Genomic DNA, 21497 nt, shown 5'->3' with positions numbered 1-21497 from the left:
AGTTTAAACTGACTCATGGTCTTTCTTTTCATTTAGCAAATGCACAGAACCACAGGTCCAATCCTTACTGAAAGTTTGGAAAGTCATTTGTGCGCCAGATGCCCCAAGTGGAAGATGGGTGATTTTAGGTACATTTAGTAAGCATGTACGACCTTTTTATATGTTTTCTCTGTGATGCTTTTACTGTAAGAATAAATGTAGTTAGCTTTGGAATAGCTGTTTGGGTTACTGGTAACTCACTGTCATTGTCCTTACAGAGAAAAGAAACCATCAGGAGCTGACCTTTAGGCAGACAGGCTTGCTGGGGATGTTGCAGTGTGGCAGAGGGCTGTGCAACCTTAAAACCCCTGATCAGAAAGCAGTGGAACACAGGATTCTGACCATAGATAGGTGACAGTGAGAGGCCTGCGACCTAACTGGGCACTCCTAGAGTGGATCACAGAGGGGAAATACAGGTGAAGTTATGCTGAAACTGACAATGAATAACCTCAGATCCCACTGAAGTCAATGGAAGCTGAGAAAACTCAGCATGTCCAGGATCAGATTCTCAGACAAACTTCTATTTAACTCTGAAGTCAACTTAAATTTTCCAGTATTTGCCTGAATAAGGCCCATATCCTGCTGTCCTTACTCAGGTACAGCCACTTTTGATGTTAATAGGAGTTGCAAGGGTGTAACTGAGGCTAGAATTTAGCTCAGAAAGACAAAACTTTATCTTGAAAGCCTTGGCACTTCATAGCCTGCTTTAAAACAGAAACCAGGTACCCTGACTGAGCTGTGTACATCTAGAGGGCCCGGAAGGAAAGAATCCTGTCCAGAAAGCCACAGAGAAGCAAAGCTGCCTCTGAAGCCATTACGCCAGCCTCAGGGCTAAAGTAGTTTTTCCTGATACCTGTTCCCTTCCTCCACAATAGTGAATGGCTGGTGGATATGCACAGTAGCAGATGTACTGGCACTGGCTCTTCCCATATCCATACTGCGCAGTGACATGCAGCAAACCCCCCCCCCCCCACAGAGTTAGGGGGGGACAAACCCTGCACAGCCTTTCCAGATTCTGCCCTCCCCGTAAGTCTGTAAAGCATCTGAAAATATAAAACATTATCATATTTTGTGAATCAGGGATCGATCATACAGGATCCTCTTTGTGAGCAGTTAACATAAACAAAAGTTAAACATAAGAACAGTCATACTGGATCAGACCACAGGTCCATCTACCCCAGTATCCTGTCTTCTGACAACTGCCAATGCCAGGTGCCCCAAAGGGAATAAACAGAACAGAATCACCAAGTGATCCATCCCCTGTTGTCCATTTCCAGCTCTGGCAAACAGAGGCTAGGGACAACATCCCTGCCCATCCTGATTAATAGCCATTGATGGACCTATCCTCCATGAATTTATCTAGTTCTTTTTTGAACCCTGTTATAGTCTTGGCCTTCCCAACATCCTCTGACAAGGAATTCCACAGGTTGACTGTGCATTGTGTGAAAAAATACTTCCTTTTGTTTGTTTTAAACCTGCTGCCTATGAATTTCATTGAGTGATTCCTAGTTCTTGTGTTATGAGAGGAGTAAATAACACTTCTTTATTTACTTTCTCCACACCAGTCATGATTTTATAGACCTCTGTCATATCCCCCCTTAGTCATCTCTTTTCCAAGCTGAAAAATTCCAGTCTTATTAATCTCTCCTCATATGGCAGCCATTCCATACCCCTAATAATTTTTGTTGCCCTTTTCTGAACCTTTTCCAATTCCAATATATCTTTTTTGAGATGGGGTGACCACATCTGCACGCAGTATTCAAGACGTGGGCGTACCATGGATTTATATAGAGGCGATATGATATTTTCTGTCTTATTATCTATCCCTTTCTTAATGGTTCCCAACATTCTGTTTGGTTTTTTGACTGCTGCTGCACAATGAGAGAACAATCCTTAAGGACTCCAAGATCTCTTTCTTGAGCAGTAACAGCTAATTTAGACCCCATCATTTTATATGTATAGATGAGATTATGTTTTCCAATGTGCATTACTTTGCATTTATCAACACTGAATTTCATCTGCCATTTTGTTGCCCAGTCACCCAGTTTTAAGAGATCCTTGTGTAGCTCTTCACAGTCTGCCTGGGACTTAACTATCTTTAGAAGCTTTGTATCATCTGCAAATTTTGCAACCTCACTGTTTTCCCCTTTTTCCAGATCATTTATGAATATGTTGAATAGGACTGGACCCAGTACAGACCCCTGGGGGACACCACTATTTACGTCTCTCCATTCTGAGAACTGACCATTTATTTCTACCCTTTGTTTCCTATCTTTTAACCAGTTACCAATCCATGAGAGGACATTTCCTCTTATCCCATGACAGTTTACTTTGCTTAAGAGCCTTTGGTGAGGGAACTTGTCAAAGGCTTTCTGAAAATCTAAAAACACTATATCCACTGGATTCCCCTTGTCCACATGCTTGTTGACCCCCTAAAAGAATTCTAGTAGATTGGTGAGGTGTGATTTCCCTTTACAAAACCATGTTGGCTTTTCCCCCACAAATTATGTTTATCTTTTTGTCTGATAATTTTGTTCTTTACTACAGTTTGCCTGGTACTGAAGTCAGGCTTACCAAACTGTAATTCCCAAGTCACCTCTGGAGCCCTTTTTAAAAATTGGCGTCACATTAGCTATTAGTTAAAGCTAAAAGCATCTTTACATTCATGAGCATACTCAAGAAGATCAGTCTAGGTTAATGAGGCCTGAAAGAGTTAAAGAGGTCATCTACTAAGGAGTGTTTGCGGGGAGGACTGACTGACTGAACAACTTGGAACATATAATACTGATAAGAAGTGTTATTGCAAAATAAGCTGAGGGGGAGAAAAACACCACAAGGAAGAAAGAGAGATACATGAGGGGCTGGTTTACAATAAGGGTAACTTTGCATTTGAAGACATTTTGTCCGCATATTAATTAGCAACAATATTTATCAACCTCTCTTTGGATCACAGTCATCTTAACAGAAATGCTGTATTCCCATGAAGAACTTAATACCCAGCAGCTGATATGAAATTTTCCAGACACGTTGTTTTGAACAAAATTGAGTCCATTTCATTAGGACATCATGACCGCTTTTCACCTCTCTGGTGATACAAAGCAGCTTGTAAACCTGGTTTAAGTATGAGCTTGCCTTCACTTTAAAGTGTGTTTTTAACTTGAGACAGGATTACAGACTAAAGCTGGAGTGAGCATAATTTGTCAGCTGCTAACATGACCACTCTGTAGGCTGGATGCAGGTTACCTCCACTTGGGTGCTGCTAGTCCTCTACTATCTTCCCACAATTTCCCCCGTGCATCTAGAAATGACAGATACATTCTTCCACCATTCAGTGGGAACGACTTCATAGTGCTGCTGATCTTACTGCAGCATAAAAGAGCCATGGGATGTGCCCCCAGGAGTCAGTATCACACATGGAGCAGTGCAGAACCAGTGTGGACACAGCAACAAGGAGTCCTGTGGCACCTTAAAGACTAACAGATGTATTGGAGCATAAGCTTTCAGGGGGGAATACCCATTTCATCAGACGCATGTAATGGAAATTTCCAGAGGCAAGTATAAATATGCAGGCAAGAATCAGTCTGGAGATAACGAGGTTAGTTCAATCAGGGAGGATGAGGCCCTCTTCTAGCAGTTAAGGTGTGAACATCAAGGGAGGAGAAACTGTGGACACAGTAGCATAAGTGTTATTCCAGTGTGGTTGCTTTAACTAGCTTGAGAGGAGTAACTCAAGTGCAGCCATATCCTACAAAGAAGGGTTCATAATGCTTTGCATCACCAGAGTGATGCAAAGCAGCTGCAATGTACTGGTGAATTTGACCCTTTAAAGTAATTATTCCTCTAAAATTAAACTGTTGGACCAAATTTTTCAAAAGTGGCTTCTGAGTTGGGGACATTTGTTTCTGGGAGTTGAACCTGAGACATCTTAGGGCCTGATTTGTAGAATTACTGACATCAAATGACATAGCACCTCTGAAAATCACATCCAGAATATCTCAAGATGCATATGCAAATTTGAAGGCCCCACAATCAATGGCCACTCTTGAAAAATTCTGGGGCTACAACATGTGAAGCTATTTCCATAGCTTTGTCTTGGGACATCAACCCTCCACTCTTCTCAAAATTAACTATATTGTTTGGAAAAGGACTTATTACAACAGCATTTACTTAAATAGCTGTCAGCGATTAAAAAAATTAGTAATGTTTGTGTTTTATTAAATACTTTAATTGCTGCCACCTTTGATTACCTGGGAGTAGCAGGATTATTTCAGAAGAGCCTAACTCAACTAATTAACTCATAATATTAATCTTTGATTAAAAAAAATTAGCTTACCTTAATAAACAAGACCATGCATGAAATATTTTATTAAGTATTTTGAGTTTCGGTCCTCTGTGGATTGTGAATATATATGGGAATATTTAACAGTTTTCATCACAGAAGTATCTTAGTTGCTCTTTTTTATTTCCTCATCAAAACACATAAGAATGGCCATACTGGATCAGACCAAAGGTCCATCTAGCCCAGTATCCTGTCTTCTGACAGTGGCCAATGCCAGATGCCCCAGAAGGAATGAACAGAATGGTAATCATCAAGAGACCCATCCCCTGTTGCTTATTCCCATCTTCTGGCAAACAGAGGCTAGGGATACCATCCGTGTCCATCCTGGCTAAAAACCATTGATGGACCTATCCTCCATGAACTTATCTAGTTCTTTTTTGAACCATGTTATAGTCAAACCCACTGCTATACTGTATCTTCAGGTCATCTGAAGAGGATAAACAGCAGTCAGTGAATCCAGCTGCAGTCTGTAAAATTATCTAGACTAGTGTTTCTCAAATGCAGCCACTAGGATCTTTTCTTGTGGCCACATCCTCCTGGGCAATGACTGGGAGGTGGAGGGACAGCAAACCAGTGGTCCTTCCCTGAAAGTGGTTGGGCCCTGCCCCCCTCTGGAGCCACAAACTCTGGAGGAGCAAGCAGCCAATGAGTTCCCCACCTTCCCAGAGGGTGGTGCGGCTCGGGCTTCAGGCTTCAGCCCAGGGGTCACAGGCTCTGGACCTTAGCTGTACTGCAGCGGGTGTCAGCCCTCAGTTAACCCCCTCCCCACCCCCGCCTCAGTGGCCCCCCATTGCCCTTTGCCCCCACTGTCTTTCTACCCACCTACCCATCCAGGGCTTAGTTTATCCCCTGGCATGTGATGGTTGAGTAAGTCTGCTGTGAAAATTAATATTTGTATGTTTGTTAATAGCACTTTTCACAGCCTCCCAACTAGTTAGTAAGTCTGTTGTGAAAAGTGATATTAACAAATATACAAATATTACTTTTTGCAGCAGCAGACTTACTAGCTAGCAAGTCTTTTTTTAAAAAGCAAAAGAAATAAGAACAAAAAAACTCAAGAATGTGCAAAGCACCTTATTTGTGTTTCTAGCCTGTGTAGGTCCAGTAAATAATAGACAACTGTACATTATTTTTATTATTGAGTCTTCAAAAAAAAACTTTACATAAATAAATTACAATGATTTGGTCATGTACAGGTGCATATTTATTTGTTTTTCCTAAAGTTAATTAAGTATTTTAGGAAAAATTGTCAAAGCAGCAAGCGTTGGTGGCTGCACTCTGAGGCCACTAAAAAATTTACTGCGAGAACCCCTGACCTAGATTGAAACTTCAGCTCATGCAGAAAAGCATACATTCTGGTGAAATGAGGTATTAAAACTGAAAAATGCTCAATTTGGCCTTGACATCAGTAAGTCCAGCTCCATTGAAGCAAAGTTCCTTCACTTATGCCAGGGCTGACTTTACCTAAAAGTATTTAATTCAGTGTCAGCTGAGCCTCCACATTAATAAGATGCTCAAGACCAAGATTTGCTTTTACCCTGTTCTGTTACACTCGGGAGCCCTGATTCAAAGGAAGGGCATGTCCAGCTACCACAAGCCAAATTATTTTACACTTAAATAAAAATTGGACTGAAAATTTCCTGATCTATTACTAACATATTTAGTTATTTAAATAAAATAAAAGCAAACAGTTAAATAGAAAGATCCTCTCCCTACAGAAAGTTTTACTGAATTCTTCACTGTATTTTACTGTATCACAGTGATACACCTAGGAGATCTATTCCTCCTCTCTGTTATAAGGGTAGGGGGAAGGGAGTTGCTTCTGTGTATATGCGCGCCAAGTACTTAAAGGCTCACCAGTGCCCATCTCCTGAGCATTGTAGAAAACTGAATAGCAGTGAATGCTATTTTTATTTATATGTACATGGAAACATTTCTTTCTATTGTTCACAGGATTGCTGATTAAGTATTAGCTAACTATCCTACCAGCATTTCCTTTACCGTCTGCCAAATTTATTTCAGGTTTCCACCTTTATAGTCTCCCAGCATAGTCAAACATTATGGAGTCTTCTTTAGTAGTGCCACTCTTACGACTGATTGAGATTTTCACTTAGAGCAGAATTAAAATGCCTCTGTTTCACATCTTAATGACTGAATTTATTCTACAAATTTAACAGAAGAACAACTTTAAAGGACAATTGCATTCCCCATGTTATTTTTTGGTAAAATAGTTATTAACTTATAAAAAGGGAACATTTTTAAATGACCCCATTTGAAAGATATTGCTTGCCTTATGTGTTTTGGCTCCATATAGCTAAAGAACCACAGTCGCCACAAACACCAAGCTTCACACACACACACTCATCAAATCTAAGACCTACGCCACTTTTCAAATGTAGCACTTAAACACATTCACCGTAACTTAATTTAACGCCACAAAGACAAGTTATGAAACCATACAGGTTGTCACAAGCTACTTCTGCTTTCCAATGCTACCTCCTTGACTCGTTAGCTCTCCTATTCCATGTCACTTTATGGTTCTCATCTACTGCTCTTGACAACCCCACACCCTAAATTACTGTAGCCTGGTGGTTAAGATACCCACCTGGGAGGTGGGAGACGGAATGTTCAGTCCCCCTGCTCCAACGACTAATTATTTATGCAGAATGGAATAGCTTCAACAGAAGAGACTGAGAGCCCCACACCAGACTATATTCCTCATAGCCCAATGGTTGAAGCACTTTTCTGCGGTAAGAGACACTTATTAATATCCTCTCTCCTCTCAGGCAGAGGTGGGAAATTGAAACTGGAAATTGAACTGGGCTAAACAGTTATAAAATAGGCAGTGCTGTCTCTGCCACCCCTACCACCTACTAGTTTTGCAAGGAGAGAGGGGTATCTCCCTTATTCTCACAACAAACAACTTAGGCCCCTACGTCACCTGACTCAGAGTGGGGAGTTGTGGATCACAAGTAGAGGTAGGCAAATTTCTGAATTAGGTACCTATTTCTGTAAAAGGGGCACAGTTTAGGACACACCCCTTTCCTTTCCTGTGCATCTCCCATTAGCTAGCTTTTGGCTCCCTGCCTGCATGCTAGCTTTTGTGGATTGCATTCTTATGCATCAGAGGGTACATCTTCACTACTGGCCGTATCAGCAGGTAGCAATCGATTTCTTGGGGATCGATATATCGCGTCTCATCTAGACGCAATATATCGATCCCTGAACGCTCTCCTGTTGACTCCGGAACTCCACCAACGTGAACGGCGGTAGCGGAGCCGACAGGGGGAGCCACAGACATCAATCCCGCGCCGTTATTCACGTAGCTGAAGTTGCATATCTTAGATTGATCCCCTCCCCTAATGTAGGCCAACCCTAACTCTCCTCAGCCATTGTTCCTGTGATTTTTGAGGTGTCTGGAAGTTAAGCGGTGCAAAAGTCAGCACTGCAATGTTTAAATCCCATTGTGAATCCTGGCCAAACAGCTTTTCACATTTTATGCAATACCTATGGTGGAGGCAAAGGCAGCACTTTTTCCTTCACTGTTGTATCTGCAAAGTCGTGATCAGCCCTGGGTGCCAGAACGACAGCAAAAGTAGCAGGGGAGAGGCAAAGAGGAGGAAGCAACCAAAATATCTCAAAAATCTTCGCCCCCCCCAGCCTGACCTTTTCATAGCCCTCAAGGAAGCCTCCCAGCATCAGTCCAACTCCTCACAAACAGGGCCGGTAGAAGGATGTTTTGCTCCCTAGGCAAAATTTCCACCTTGCGCCCTCCCCCATCCCTGAGCCCCTGTCCTGAGGGACACACAACCCCCACGGCAGCTCCCCCACTCCTCCCTGAGGCACCCCCCCCCCACAGCAGCTCCCCACCCACCACCCTGAGGCACCCTCCCCGCCCCAGCTCACCCCTGCTCCGCCTTCTCCCCGAGCACACCGTCGCTGCTTCACTTCTCCTGCCACCCAGACTTGCGGCGCCTAAGCTGATTGGCGCCACAAGCCTGGGAGGCGGGAGAGGCGAAGCAGCGACGGTGTGCTCAGGGAGAAGGCGCGGCAGGGGTGAGCTGGGGCGGGGAGTTCCCCTGTGTGCCGCTCCCCCCCTTACTTGCTGCAGGTGGCCCTCCTCGCGCTCCCCTGCCCCAGCTCCCTCCACCCCTGCTCCCCTGCCCCAGCTCCCTCCACCCCAGCTGAAGATCTGGCCGCCACGGTCGCTGCCGAAGAAAATGCTGCCCCCCAAATCTTAGTGCCCTAAGCGACCGCCTAGGTTGCCTAATGGTTGCACCAACACTGCTCACAGAGCCCCTGTTCCCCCCCTTCCCCCATGCATACGCCTTACCTTACCTTCCCTGCTGGAGAGCCCCTCACCACTGGGTGACCCCTCACCAGGCTGGTCTCCAGTGCCAAGAGGAGCCACCACCATGGTTTCCTCAGCTGGCAGGTGAGGGCCCAGTATGTGGCACAACACAATTCAGGCCCTGGCTGGCACACCGCACAATGCAGAGCAGGCTCTAGGTGCTAGCTGAGCTGTGTTGCTCTCCCTCCCAGCCACGAACAGGTCGGCCATTTCACATTTGAATAGAAGAGGGCAACTTTCAGGCGGGGCCCCTGCACGCGCTTGGATTTTTTGAAGGTTAAGATATAAAAATTAGTCTGTTTCAGGAGCATTTGTTGTGATTATTTCCTGTATCACTCAGCTGTGCCTCCCACCTCTATTCAGACTCAAAATCACCTGCAAGTGTCCCCCCACCAAGCAATACCCCTGTACCCACCCCCAAATCACCTAGCAATGCCCCTCACCGCTATACTCTACCTCAATCACCGGGCAGTGCCCCTATACATCATATGGCAGCACCTCCATTGGGTAGCTCCCTCACCTGTCAATCACACATCCACACAGAGAGAGCAAGAGATGAAGGGGGGTCCTCATTCCACCCCCCCTTCCAAGCGCTCCCACTCACCAGCTGCAAGAGCACAGGGTTCACTGATTTACTTGTGCCTTCTCCCACCCAGAGCAGCAGTGTCTGACACGACCATGAGTCAATCACGGCTCTTCTGTGAGAATAGGGCTCTGAAGCAACTCTGGAATCCACTCAGAGCACCAGCAGACTGCCTGTCCTTCATGCTCAGGTGAGCCAGTAGACAGTTCATTTGCAATCCTCATTACCTAACTGGCATCCTTGGCTGTGATCATGCTCAGGTTTTTAGAAGAGGGGCAATGACTATTTCACCACCAGCACCTCCATTTCCAGTGCCTGTGTGATGAGCAGTTTTCCATCTTTACAAATTAGATCAATCATTTTCAGCTCTGATTGGCCACTTTTGCAATGTGAAAATTGACTGTAAGGATTCTTTCCAACACTGACACATTGTTCAACCCACAGTGAGGTTTGGAGGATTTTAATCAGTCACTGATTGACTTGTGCGTGTTCTTGTTAATACAGTCCTGTAAGGCAGTCATGCGATCTTTCCAACACCCACACAAGAATTTCACAGTATCTGAGCAATACAGACAAAAATGGAAGTCATCTTTAACCATAACAGAACCTCCTTCCTGTCTAACTAGTTCTTAAATTTCTCACCACAACATATGGAGCTAAATTTATCCTTGGTAGGTATCTCCATTGTTGAGAGTTGTTTGTGTCCTCCTTTTCCCCTTATTATCTTTTATAAAACTCTTTGTTCTCCTTGTTTTCTCTAAAAGCAGGATACCTTGAAGAAATTAAACCTTTAAAAGATCCTATCTAGCTGTTTACCAGAAACACTAACATTCCCTGAGTACTATTCCTAAGTCTAGGGCTTTGCCCCAGTGTACCTGGCCCAAATTTTCCCTCTCCAAAGTTTCGTGCAGTATACTGTATGTAGTTTCCTTTTTAAAAAAACTGGCTGCTGAAGTAATCTGCAAAACATTCCCTCTTTCCTGGTGATACAGATTTGCTTTACTGATAAAGCACTCCTTATATGATTAGTGTGTGAGTTAAGTGGGGGAGGGCTTTCTGGGAGCAGGAGCATTTTTGGTAAGACAGTGCTTCAAATATGCTCCTCAGTGACCATCTCAATGTTTTATTTAGGGCAGGTCTGTAGACCACCACCCCACACACACTTTAAGCACCGCATATCATCTCTGTTTCAACAGTACTTCACAGGGCATGCTGCTTCATTACTACTTTTACATTGTTAGAGGACAGCAGAATCCAGATTCTGCCTTTTGTTGTTAAAAATATATACAATATTCCCCTTGTTACCAGACATACTCCGTATTTAATTTTGCTTCTTTACTTACAGTCATGAACCACCCACCATTTCTCTTGTGCATATTAACTAATTGAGTCCATTTTAATAGATTGGCCCAGTTATTAAACTAAGGTCAAGTCCCGGGCTTCTCATTCATTTTTTACTCAGTTATTCCTCAGGCAAACAACCACTGAATCAGGATTTCAGGCCTCAGCTTCATTGGCTGCATGAGCAGTTGTGCATGTGCACCCAGCAGCAGGTGATGGCCCAGAGTTCTTAAATATGTCACATTTGATGGAGACTGGTACTACTGCAACTGAGAGGATAAGGAGATACCATGGTATCCTCTTGATAATTTCCCAGTCTTACTCATCAACCTTAACTGTAAACATCAGCCCTAACATACAGTTTAGCTCTACGCCATATCCATATCTATCCTGTATTAACAATGCCCAAAAACTCAACCACCGCATTTCAGCCACATAACTGAGCAGAAACCCTTCAACTATTCTACTATAATACAGTGAAGATATAAGAACCAGAGGCACTGGAACTACTTTAGTATTGAATCATCAGTTTTGTCTTCCTGATCTAGTTCATAGATATACCATCAACTAACTTACTGCAGATAAAGATCTACAACCTCTGCCAGAAATCTAAAGAACACTCTCTTGCACTTCACTTATTCAGTGACACAAAGGACCATTAACATCAGTGTTTCAGAGAGGCCTTCATGTGTCAATCATTTTTATTTAACATACAGCGGAAATATTGTTAAAATGAAGTTACTGAAAAATATGTACCCTGTCTCTCCAAACTTACTCCCCAGAGAGAGAGAATGCAAAATTGCTTCAGATAATACACTGAGTCAAATCAATCAATGGAAGCCTAATCATCCAAAAGAATTTCAGTAAAAAAAAAACAAAAAAAAACCCAACAACAAAAAAGAGATTCCTCAGGGTGGAAGTGAAAAGGTGTTTATTAAATTTCACCTTTATTTTGAGTCAAAAGTTAATTGAGACAAGACATGCACAATTAGGTAACCATTCCAAGAAGCTTTTGAAACCAAAGCCATATGCACAGAAAATGGAGAGATTAATCCACATCCCAAGACAAGTACACCTGTGAACTCCATAGTCAATATAGCATCTGGGCCTTGATCCTCCACCATGTCTAAGCTATGCTTTCTAGTGAAGAGGGCTAGCTGCAGGGATCCGCTTGCAGCTCTCTGACCTTTGGCTGCATGCCCCAATGGAAGTTAGAGCAGCAAGGGGTCTACTCTAAATTCTGCAACTGGTGTAAACTTTGTAATACGCTATTATCCACTGGAGGATCAGGCACAGTGGCACTCGGTTTCAACACATCCTGTTGTGCCCCTCCTTCCCCTTATACCCTAGATGGGGCCACTAACACAGGAGACAAGAAAGCCACTTCCACCAACTTTCTGAGGTGGAAACACAGAAGGAATTCTCCACTGACCATCTCCAGGCTAGTTTCTGCTGCTTAAACTGCACAAAGTGGTCTTAGTGGAACAGAGAATCCAACTGTTGATTTTGAGGATATTCTTGTCCATATCAGGTGTAGGCTGTCTGATAAAAATGATCCTAGAGCTCACTTGAGGGCCTGTCAGGAACCTAATAAAACCCCCTACTTCAGGCAGAGGTGGGGTGTTGATGAGACTTGGCACACCAGAGACCTGGAGGAAGGGAAACTCTGCCCCAGCTGCAGGGGCAGCTCTGGGTATTTTGCCACCCCAAGCACGGCAGGCACGCTGCCTTCAGCGGCTTGCCTGCGGGAGGTCCCTGGTCCTTCAGATTCGGTGGCATGCCTGCGGGAGGTCTGCTGAAGTCGCAGGACCAGCAGACCCTCCACAGGCATGCCGCCGAAAGCAACCTGCCGGCCGCCCTGGCAGCGACCGGCAGAGCGTCCCCCATACCCCCCGTGGCTTGCTGCCCCAGGCATGCACTTGGCGTGCTGGTACCTGGAGCTGCCCCTGCCCAGCTGGGCAGAGAGACTCTCTCCCCCAGTGTCAAGGACTGAGGATAACTGTACCCAAGGGGTAAGAAACCTGCAGGGGTTGAGAGGTACTGTGGCTCAGAGTGAGGGGCAAACCAGACTGCTTCCCTCCTCTACCATATTCCTGGGCCCCTAACAGGGCCCTGGGTTCCCCAAGAGCAGGGGCAAGGGGCAGTGTCCTAGTCCCCCACCAAGAAAAGCATAGAACACAACGTTGGCCATTTTGCCACATTCCTTACATTTACATGAGCTATATTCAAAGGGAAGTTAAGCCTGCAAATAAGGGGAAAAGGTCTACATGGGGTTGTACAGTAGACAAGGCCACAAGCAATTTTAATCCTGGCCTTTCCTTTGCAATCTCAATGTTCTATTAATGTAGTCTTTTGTATATAATAATGCATAAAGCAAACAGTGTTGCTACTGTGATGTAGCCTGACTGTATTCTCTGTCTTAGTGTATGCAACTGGTTTTTGTCTCTTTAGGTGTCTCTGTTGCTACAGAGTTAGCCTAGGTGTGAGCAGTCATACTGCAAAGTCATACCAAGTTACTGTTTTCCTCACTAGTGCTGTGCTCAACAGTGTGTGTGTTGCTAAGATTCTGAGGGCATAACCCATGGTTCTTTGTGCTGAATGCAAGTTCTTTCACGGTGAACTCTGAGAACCTGTCTGTCCTTCTGGGCAGAAAGTGGAAGTTGTGGGAAGGTACTGGAGGAACATCTATTAGCTAAATCACTCAATGGCTCACTCGGTGAAAAGTGGACAGGTTACCAGCCTGAGCAAAGGCAGAAGCCAGGCTCTAACCCTTATCCCAAGCAATGTCCGCTAGTCCAGGTTGAAAGCACCACTTAACTCAGGTGAGAAGTTTGTGTGTGTGCATGGGGGGAGCAGAGGTTGGGGGAGCACTTGCATAAGCGCCTATACTAACTCTGCAAGGAAGACATGTGAGAGCCTGAGACTCAACAGGGGTTGTAGCACTGCATAGTGTCCTGTAGGAAATGAGGTAAATTTAAACTTCCTGCTGTAGCTTAAGCCTTTCTAACACAGTACTCAGGAGGCTGAGATTATCATCCTAGGCCTGGTCTACACTACGCTTTTAAACCGATTTTAGCAGCGTTAAACCGATTTAACGCTGCACCTGTGCACACAACGAGGCCCTTTATATCGATATAAAGGGCTCTTAAAACCGGTTTCTGTACTCCTCCCCGATGAGAGTAGCACTGAAATCGGTATTACCATATCGGATTAGGGTTAGTGTGGCCGCCAATCGACGGTATTGGCCTCCGGGTGGTATCCCACAGTGCACCATTGTAACCGCTCTGGACAGCAATCCGAACTCAGATGCACTGGCCAGGTAGACAGGAAAAGCCCCGCAAACTTTTGAATTTCATTTCCTGTTTGCCCAGCGTGGAGCTCTGATCAGCACGGGTGGCGATGCAGTCCCAAATCCAAAAAGAGCTCTAGCATAGGCTGTATGGGAGATACTGGATCTGATCGCTGTATGGGGAAACAAATCTGTTCTATCACAGCTCTGTTACAGAAGACGAAATGAGAAAGCATTTGAAAAAATCTCCAGGCTACGATAGACAGGGGCCACAGCACAGTGCCATGTGACAAGCGTAATGGAAAGCCAAAGAATCAAATGGACGCTCATGGAGGGAGGGAGGGGGTACTGAGGACTCCAGCTATCCCACAGTCTCCGAAAAGTATTTGCATTCTTGGCTGAGCTCCCAATGCCTGTAGGGTCAAACACATTGTCCGAGGTGTTTCAGGGTATATGTCGTCAATTTACCCCCCACCCGGTGAAAGAAAAAGGGGAAAAAAATCATTTCTTGACTTTTTTATATGTCACCCTATGTCTACTGCATGCTGCTGGTAGATGCGGTGCTGCAGAAATGAATAGCAGCATCCTCTCCCCTCCACTCCCTGGTGGCAGATGGTACCGTACAAAAGAACTGATAGCTGTCCTCATCATCCTGTGAGTGCTCTTGGTTGGCCTCAGGTGAGGTCAGCCAGGGGTGCCTGGGTAAAAATAGGAATGACTCCCGGTCATTCCTGATAGATGGTACAGAACGGCTGGTAACCGTCCTCATCATAGCAACTGGGGGCTGAGTTCCATCAGCCCCCCCCCTTTCATGTCTAAAGAAAAGATTCTGCACTGCCTGGACTATCATAGCAGCGGGATGCTGGGCTCCTCTCCCCCCTACTGTTTAATGTCCTGCCTGGACTATCATAGCAGCTGGAGGCTGCCTCCCCAACATTTTACCTCACTAAAAACTCAGTGTTTTTTATTCCTGCACTCTTTATTACTTCATCACACAAATAGGGGGACACTGCCACGGTAGCCCAGAAAGGTTGGGGGAGGAGGGAAGCAACGGGTGGGGTTGTTGCAGGGACACCCCCGAGATTGGCATACAGCTCATCATTTCTGTGGGATCTGACACAGTGCGGCTGTGCTCTCTGGTTCTCTGATACACTGGTTCTCTAGTACACTTGCCCCATATTATAGGCAGGACTGCCTCCATTTTTAGATACAACATAAAGGAGGGAATGACCCAGGGAGTCACTCCCATTTTTGTCTTTGCCCCCCCGGCTGACCTCAGCCGACCTCAGCGAAGGTCAGCCAGGAGCACCCATGACAGCAGCAGACGGTACAGAACGACTGATAACCGTCATCTCATCGCCAATTTACAATGGCACAGCAGATGGTACAGAACAACTGCTAACCGTCTCTGCTACCTTGCAAAGGCAAATGAATGCTGCGGTGTAGTGCTGCAGTACCGCCTCTGTCAGCGACATCCAGTACACATACGGTGACAGTGACAAAAGGCAAAACGGGCTCCATGGTTGCCATGCTATGGCGTCTGCGAGTGCAATCCAGGGAAAAAGGGCGCGAAACGGTTGTCTGCCATTGCTTTCATGAAGGAATGAGTGATGACATTTACCTAGAATCACCTGCAACACTGTTTTTGCACCATCATGCATTGGGATCTCAACCCAGAATTCCAATGGGCGGGGGCGACTGCAGGAACTATGGGATAGCTACGGGATAGCTACCCGCTGTGCAACGCTCCAGAAATCAACGCTAGCCTTGGTACATGGACGCACACCACTGAATTAATGTGCTTAGTGTGGCCACATGCACTCGACTTTATACAATCTGTTTTACAAAACCGGTTTATGTAAAATCGGAATAATCCTGTAGTGTAGACGCACCCCTAGTTTAAATACTTCTCAGAAAGTGATATTAAAATAATTTTATGGATTAGCACTTGACAGACTTGATTAGATCCTTATTTACATTTGTTTTTGAATGGAATGATCATTTAAGTCTCCATAAATCTGTGCTATCAGTCAGGGAAGTGATCAGTGATACCCATTCAGTAGCACCCACAGCCATCACACCTCCAGAACAGAAAAGCTTCAATATACTACAGGAAGAAAGCCATTAATACAAAAAAGCAAGTATTTTTCTCAAAGAACCAAGGCAATGGAATATAAAAAATTATCTCCTACCTCTGCTCGACCTTCATAGTATGTCAACATTGATTCCGTAAGCACGAAAAGCCTCTCTTTGTAATTTAAGGGAGAAGTCCTTTTCTTCTGTTGTGATCTTTTAATCAGAATCTCCTCTAAGATAGGGTTCACATTCATTTCGGCCACTTGATATCTAGATTTCCAGCCATTGAATATCAAATCCTGTAAAGGGGGGGTGGAAAGAGAGTTTTACTATACTATATTAGATTTTTGGGTGAAAAAACAGGCCTATAGATAAAGATAGGCTGTTTGTATTGTTGCATTGAAAAGGGATGGTGCTCTTAAGCGAAGCTACCTGAAAACTTTGGAAAATATAACTCAGATCCAACATCCTGGAAATTAACATAAGTTAACTATTAGACAGGAATGTTCAAACACTGTTCAACTGAGGGCTACATTGGCACATTGCCAGGAGCCTGAGGGCTGTACCTGACTGATAAAAAAATTAAATTCATTGCCACGCCCCTCATCTTGTGTATGGATACTCTATTTTGATCCATGTGATATCACATGCCTAAATCTACAGTCTCCATGGGCCACAACTCTATATTCAACTGAGCATAGGCATGAGTTTTACTTGAACAGTCTCTGATGTACAGTCAAACTTTTTAATCAGCCAAGGCTGGTGTAAGAGATCTTATGCACAGGGCTGGTGTGTGCTAGAGGCCTTACTGATATTTGTTATCTCTAAATAACTTGCCATAAACCTTGAGAAATATTTCAGATAAATAGTCATTTAAAACTGTTGCACAATAAGAAGTGTATATGAATAACAGTTCCTTCCTACTGTAAAGCTGGTCATGACTGTTTCAGCAGTTGGAAAACTTTCATGGTCATAAGTTTATAACTCTCTCATGGTTCATACTACTTTAACAGACTTCATGAGTTTAACAGGAAACTATTGTTCAAAGCCAAGTAAGAGGCAGGAATTGAAGATAGGGATACAAAGCAAAAGAAAAGTGGCACAATCTTTACCAATTCGTTCTGACATTTATTTTAGATTCATCTTCAAAAAGGCCTCCATCTGTGCACATGTGAATTTGCATATGACTTGTATGCATAAATGATAATATACAAAAACCAAATATGTATTAATTGAGATCATGTTTTGAAAATTCACCTCAAATTATATTGGACAAGATTTTCAGAAATGATTAGTGATTTGGAGTACTTCAGTTTTTGGGTGTCCAGCTTTAAAGTGCCAAGTACCTGGTGCTCCTAATCAGACCCCTTTAAAAAACTGCCTCCAATTGGGCACCTAACAATTAAGGCACTCAGAATTACTAGTCACCTTTGAAAATCCTGGTCAGTGAACTCGCACAGTCTTTATGTAGATATCAGACCTGTTTGCTAGTCTTGCCACTGTAATTGATACCAGTCAGACGGAGTGTTCAATATCTCTGAAAGTTGGGGTCTCAGTTTCTCAAGCTGAGCATTCCAAAGCTAAAGCACCCAATATTAGTGGACATGTTTGAAAATTTGGGCCAAAATGTCTTGTAAGACTAAGATTGAAAATGAGCTGTCACATGAGGCACTAGTGACTGGAAGTGTCAAAGTTTGGAAAAAACAAGCTCTAGGCAAATACCAAAAGTTTCCCAAATCAATAAGTGAGAATTTTTCCCTTCCTCCTATTGAACAGGTGTCTTCAGTTTTCTAAAGGTTCTAATTTATGCTCTTATTTATCATGTGCCTGGAGGCAAAGGCCTTCCCACTAATAAGAAAGGGAGTTCAGTATCAAAATCCATTAGCAAATCATTGCACATTTGAATGTTTCAAAATTAATTCAGAAAATGTATGTTTGTCCTTATAAATTCTTGGTGGACTATACAGATATAGCATGGATAAAACGACCAATCTCTTAATACTGTGCTAAAAATATTCAAAAAGCTACAAATCCTCTCAAATAATGAATTTTAAATACAATTTGGGTACTTTCTATGTCATTGCCCACTCCACCTTCTCTTGCTTTAGTCTCCATCTAGACCCAAATAGTTTAAATAATTTTTAAAATGTATTATGTTACATTTACGGTGACAGCAGATGAAATTATAACCATCACCTCTTCTACTAGTCTGGTCCTGTCACTGAGTGCCCCTTGTTTGTGCTACCTGCTCTTACTCTGCCCTCCCCATACATCTACCTGTTCACCTGCACACAGAGAGATTTGCTCACAGCAGCTATTCCATCCTCTCAAAGTACTGTATATTTGTGCATCAACTATAAAATTAGTCCAGGGTTTACGTGTAAATTTTAAACTATGAAAAAGGTTAGAAATTATCTAGAAGATAAAAGTTGAAGTGATAATTGTCACTTTTTAGTCAGCTATATATTTATAATATACAAGAACTTTCTCCCTCTCTCATGCATGCACAGGCATATATACACTTCATTTTGCTGATCATTTGATCAAACTGCTTTCCTGTGGTGATGAAAGATTGTTATAGCTAGTACTCATCTTATCTGCTCACATCACTTACTGAGGCACCAAATTTGGAGATTTAAAAAAAAAAAAAAAAAAGATCAGGCATAGAGTTGATAGGGGAAGCATAGGTAAGAAAATACAAATTCTTCAGTGACTTTAAAAAAAAAGTCAGTGCTGACTGCAGTCCATCTTAAAATATTCCTGTCTAATTTCTTCCTCCCTTTCCCAATTTCAGTCTCTCACACCTCCATTGTGTTGTCTGTTAAACCAACTGCTGTTCTAGATGGTAGCAGGTAAAAGTGATACCAATCAATATTTGCCTCAGTTTGTAATCCCATAATTCTAGTCTGTTTTAAATGCTTAAACTATACAGAAGCATGTAAAACAAAAGCAAAATTAACTGGGATTTCAAAACTGATTCTAGAAAAATCTCACTTCATTGCTAGTCATCACTAAATCAAGGTAGTCCTAAACCACACAAAATACTTTTGATGAAGACAAAGCATTTTCTTAAAAATTAGTCACTGTCAGCACTGTGGAAACACGATACCTGGTTGTTACTGATGGTTATTTACACAAACACTGTTAAATGCACACTCCTATAATTAGGAACTAACTCCCCATTTCACAAAATTCTACCATTACTATTTGAGGAGCTGAGCAGGATCTATTGTAGAATGTGTAGTTGATTACATAATACATTTTTCAGGCAGCAGGGGCTTTTTATCCACAACATAACTAAACCCTCACATATTGTTCTGAAACTTTCCTTTTCAGAATAGTAATAGTTCTTAGAGTCGAACACACTCTAACTTACCTGTAAACAGCCAAAATATCAATATCTGTACAGGTTTTGATTCGTCCTTCTGCAACTTCCTCCAAGCATTCTACTTAATAAATCATTATTTAGAAACTGAAACCGCCCTCCATTGACACATCACTCATCTTGTTCCAGCCAGTTGCGAGTTTCGGGTTGCCACCCTTCCAGATTTTCACAATACCTGTTGTCAAGGATCTGCCCCAGTTCTTGCAGGCCTATCTCACATGGTAGCAATTATAATCCAATTTGCAGAGTGGTTGAGTACCCACAACTACCATGTAAGTCAGTGGGAGCTGCCGTGCTCAGCACCTCTGAAAAAATCCAACCTTCCAACTTTATTTTAGGTGTCGGAAATTTGTCAATATGCAATGAGTCAACTTTACATGAGGCAGACATTCAGGTGTACTGGCATGACATCATAACATGCTTATTAGGTTCCCACCTATTGGTATTTTGTTATGAGGAACCATACTCCTAAATCTGTCGATATAATAGTATTTAACATGTATACAGCACTTGTCATCTGTAGAGATCAAAGCTCTTTACAAAGATGCATGTCCCCTTTTCCAGATGAGGAAGCGACATGGAGAGGTTGAGTAATCTGACTAGTGTCATGTTATAAGTCAGAAGTAGAACTGGTCCTGGAACCCAGATCTCCTACTCCAATTCCCAGTCACTGAATTGTAGTCTCTCATTGAAACAATTATTCACTGTAAGCTTTGTGATGAAACTTAAAACATTCATACCAGTTGAAGAAATGTTTTCCAGCTTTAATGTTAAGCTTGATAGGGATGAGAAGCATTTCAGAGTGGCTGTTCCAATAAACAGCAAGGGGATAAGGCAGCCAAATCTGGCCTGCACCTTTTTACATCTAAATGTCCTACTGGATTTTCACTTCTTGATGAACCATACAGATGTTTGTGCAAGATGAAGTCTGACAGAATGGTTCAGAAAAACAGTGGAAATAAGCCTTTCACCAACAATCTCAAATGTTAGCCACAAATCTGAATGTCATTAGCCAGAACAGCAAAATAAAACCCAACTCAAAACTCTGTATTTTCCAAGCTTTGATTCCACCTTAGGTATGATAACATTTATCTGGTCATTCATGTTCTGTGGTGCAAAAGCATTATGATTAACTGATGGGCTCCCATACAGAACTTTTTTTTTTTAAATATATCTTCCTTCCATCCTGCACAACTGCTCTTCTCTAACCTTTGCTTTGCCAGAGTCAGACAAATGAATTGCTTGAAAGTCCCTTCAGTCTGGGATTGCTACTGGTTCAGTGCTGTGAATAGGCTAAATATTAGATTTATAATATGTAATTTATGTAAACTTCCCTGCTTCAATTTAGAGAACTGATTTTTGCAGAGCATTTGGCTGGGTACAATTTCATAACATGTATATGCTATCACAATTCTGATCGCAAATCTGCAACCCTTATTCACACTGAGTAGTAGTTACTCATATGAGTAGCCAGTGTGGGATTAGTCCTGTGAGTAACTACCAGTCATGAGCAGGGATTGCAGAACTGGGCCTTATGTTAGTTAAGAGATGAAAAGCAGTAAGCCTTCTACCTCTGTGCTCACTTTGTGCTAGTATATTGGATGAAACCTTTAAACAAAGAATATAAATATAGCAAACTGACTGTTACGGAAATCTGTCATATGATTTCAAAAGTGGAAACAGAGGGAAAAAATACATAAAAGGGAGATTTTAAGTGTATTAATGCTACCAGAAAGGAGAAGTCAAAACACACTGGTTTGCTTTTGATGAAAGCAGAGACTCTCAAACTCCCACTCCTCTCTGGCACGTGCTAGTTTTATTTTAAACAGCAAAAATGTGACTCAGTCAAATTTTAAGACAAACTTCAAAACTGTACCAAAAGATGTGCAAAACCTCAATCTGTGAAAATGGGCCTGTGTAAAAATTGGATAACTAGATATGATTGCCCACGGTACACATGAAATGCATTATTTGCAAGGGTAAATAATTGCACAAGCAAAATTTAAAGCTAGGAGAAATAGTAGCATAGAGGCAAAGGGGCATCTGGGTGAAAACTTTGCCTCAAGCAGATTCTCTCAGATGAGTGGTATTTCA

The 21497-nt window shown here is 42.9% G+C and overlaps 1 protein-coding gene across 3 annotated transcripts in view; it reads right to left on the bottom strand.

Annotated features, from left to right (window-relative positions):
* Positions 1-21497, bottom strand: part of TEC (tec protein tyrosine kinase) — a 97901-nt gene that overhangs the window by 69319 nt on the left and 7085 nt on the right. For all 3 annotated transcript variants that reach the window (XM_050947692.1, XM_050947691.1, XM_050947690.1), the window contains exon 2: positions 16135-16317. In XM_050947692.1, coding sequence (XP_050803649.1) covers positions 16135-16272 — 138 coding nt within the window. In that variant the 5' untranslated portion in view covers positions 16273-16317. The remainder of the gene's footprint in view (positions 1-16134; positions 16318-21497) is intronic.

This window comes from Gopherus flavomarginatus, chromosome 3 (genome assembly GCF_025201925.1).
Source record: "Gopherus flavomarginatus isolate rGopFla2 chromosome 3, rGopFla2.mat.asm, whole genome shotgun sequence".
Taxonomy (NCBI): Eukaryota; Metazoa; Chordata; order Testudines; family Testudinidae; genus Gopherus; species Gopherus flavomarginatus.
This window is presented reverse-complemented; position numbering and strand designations above follow the sequence as displayed.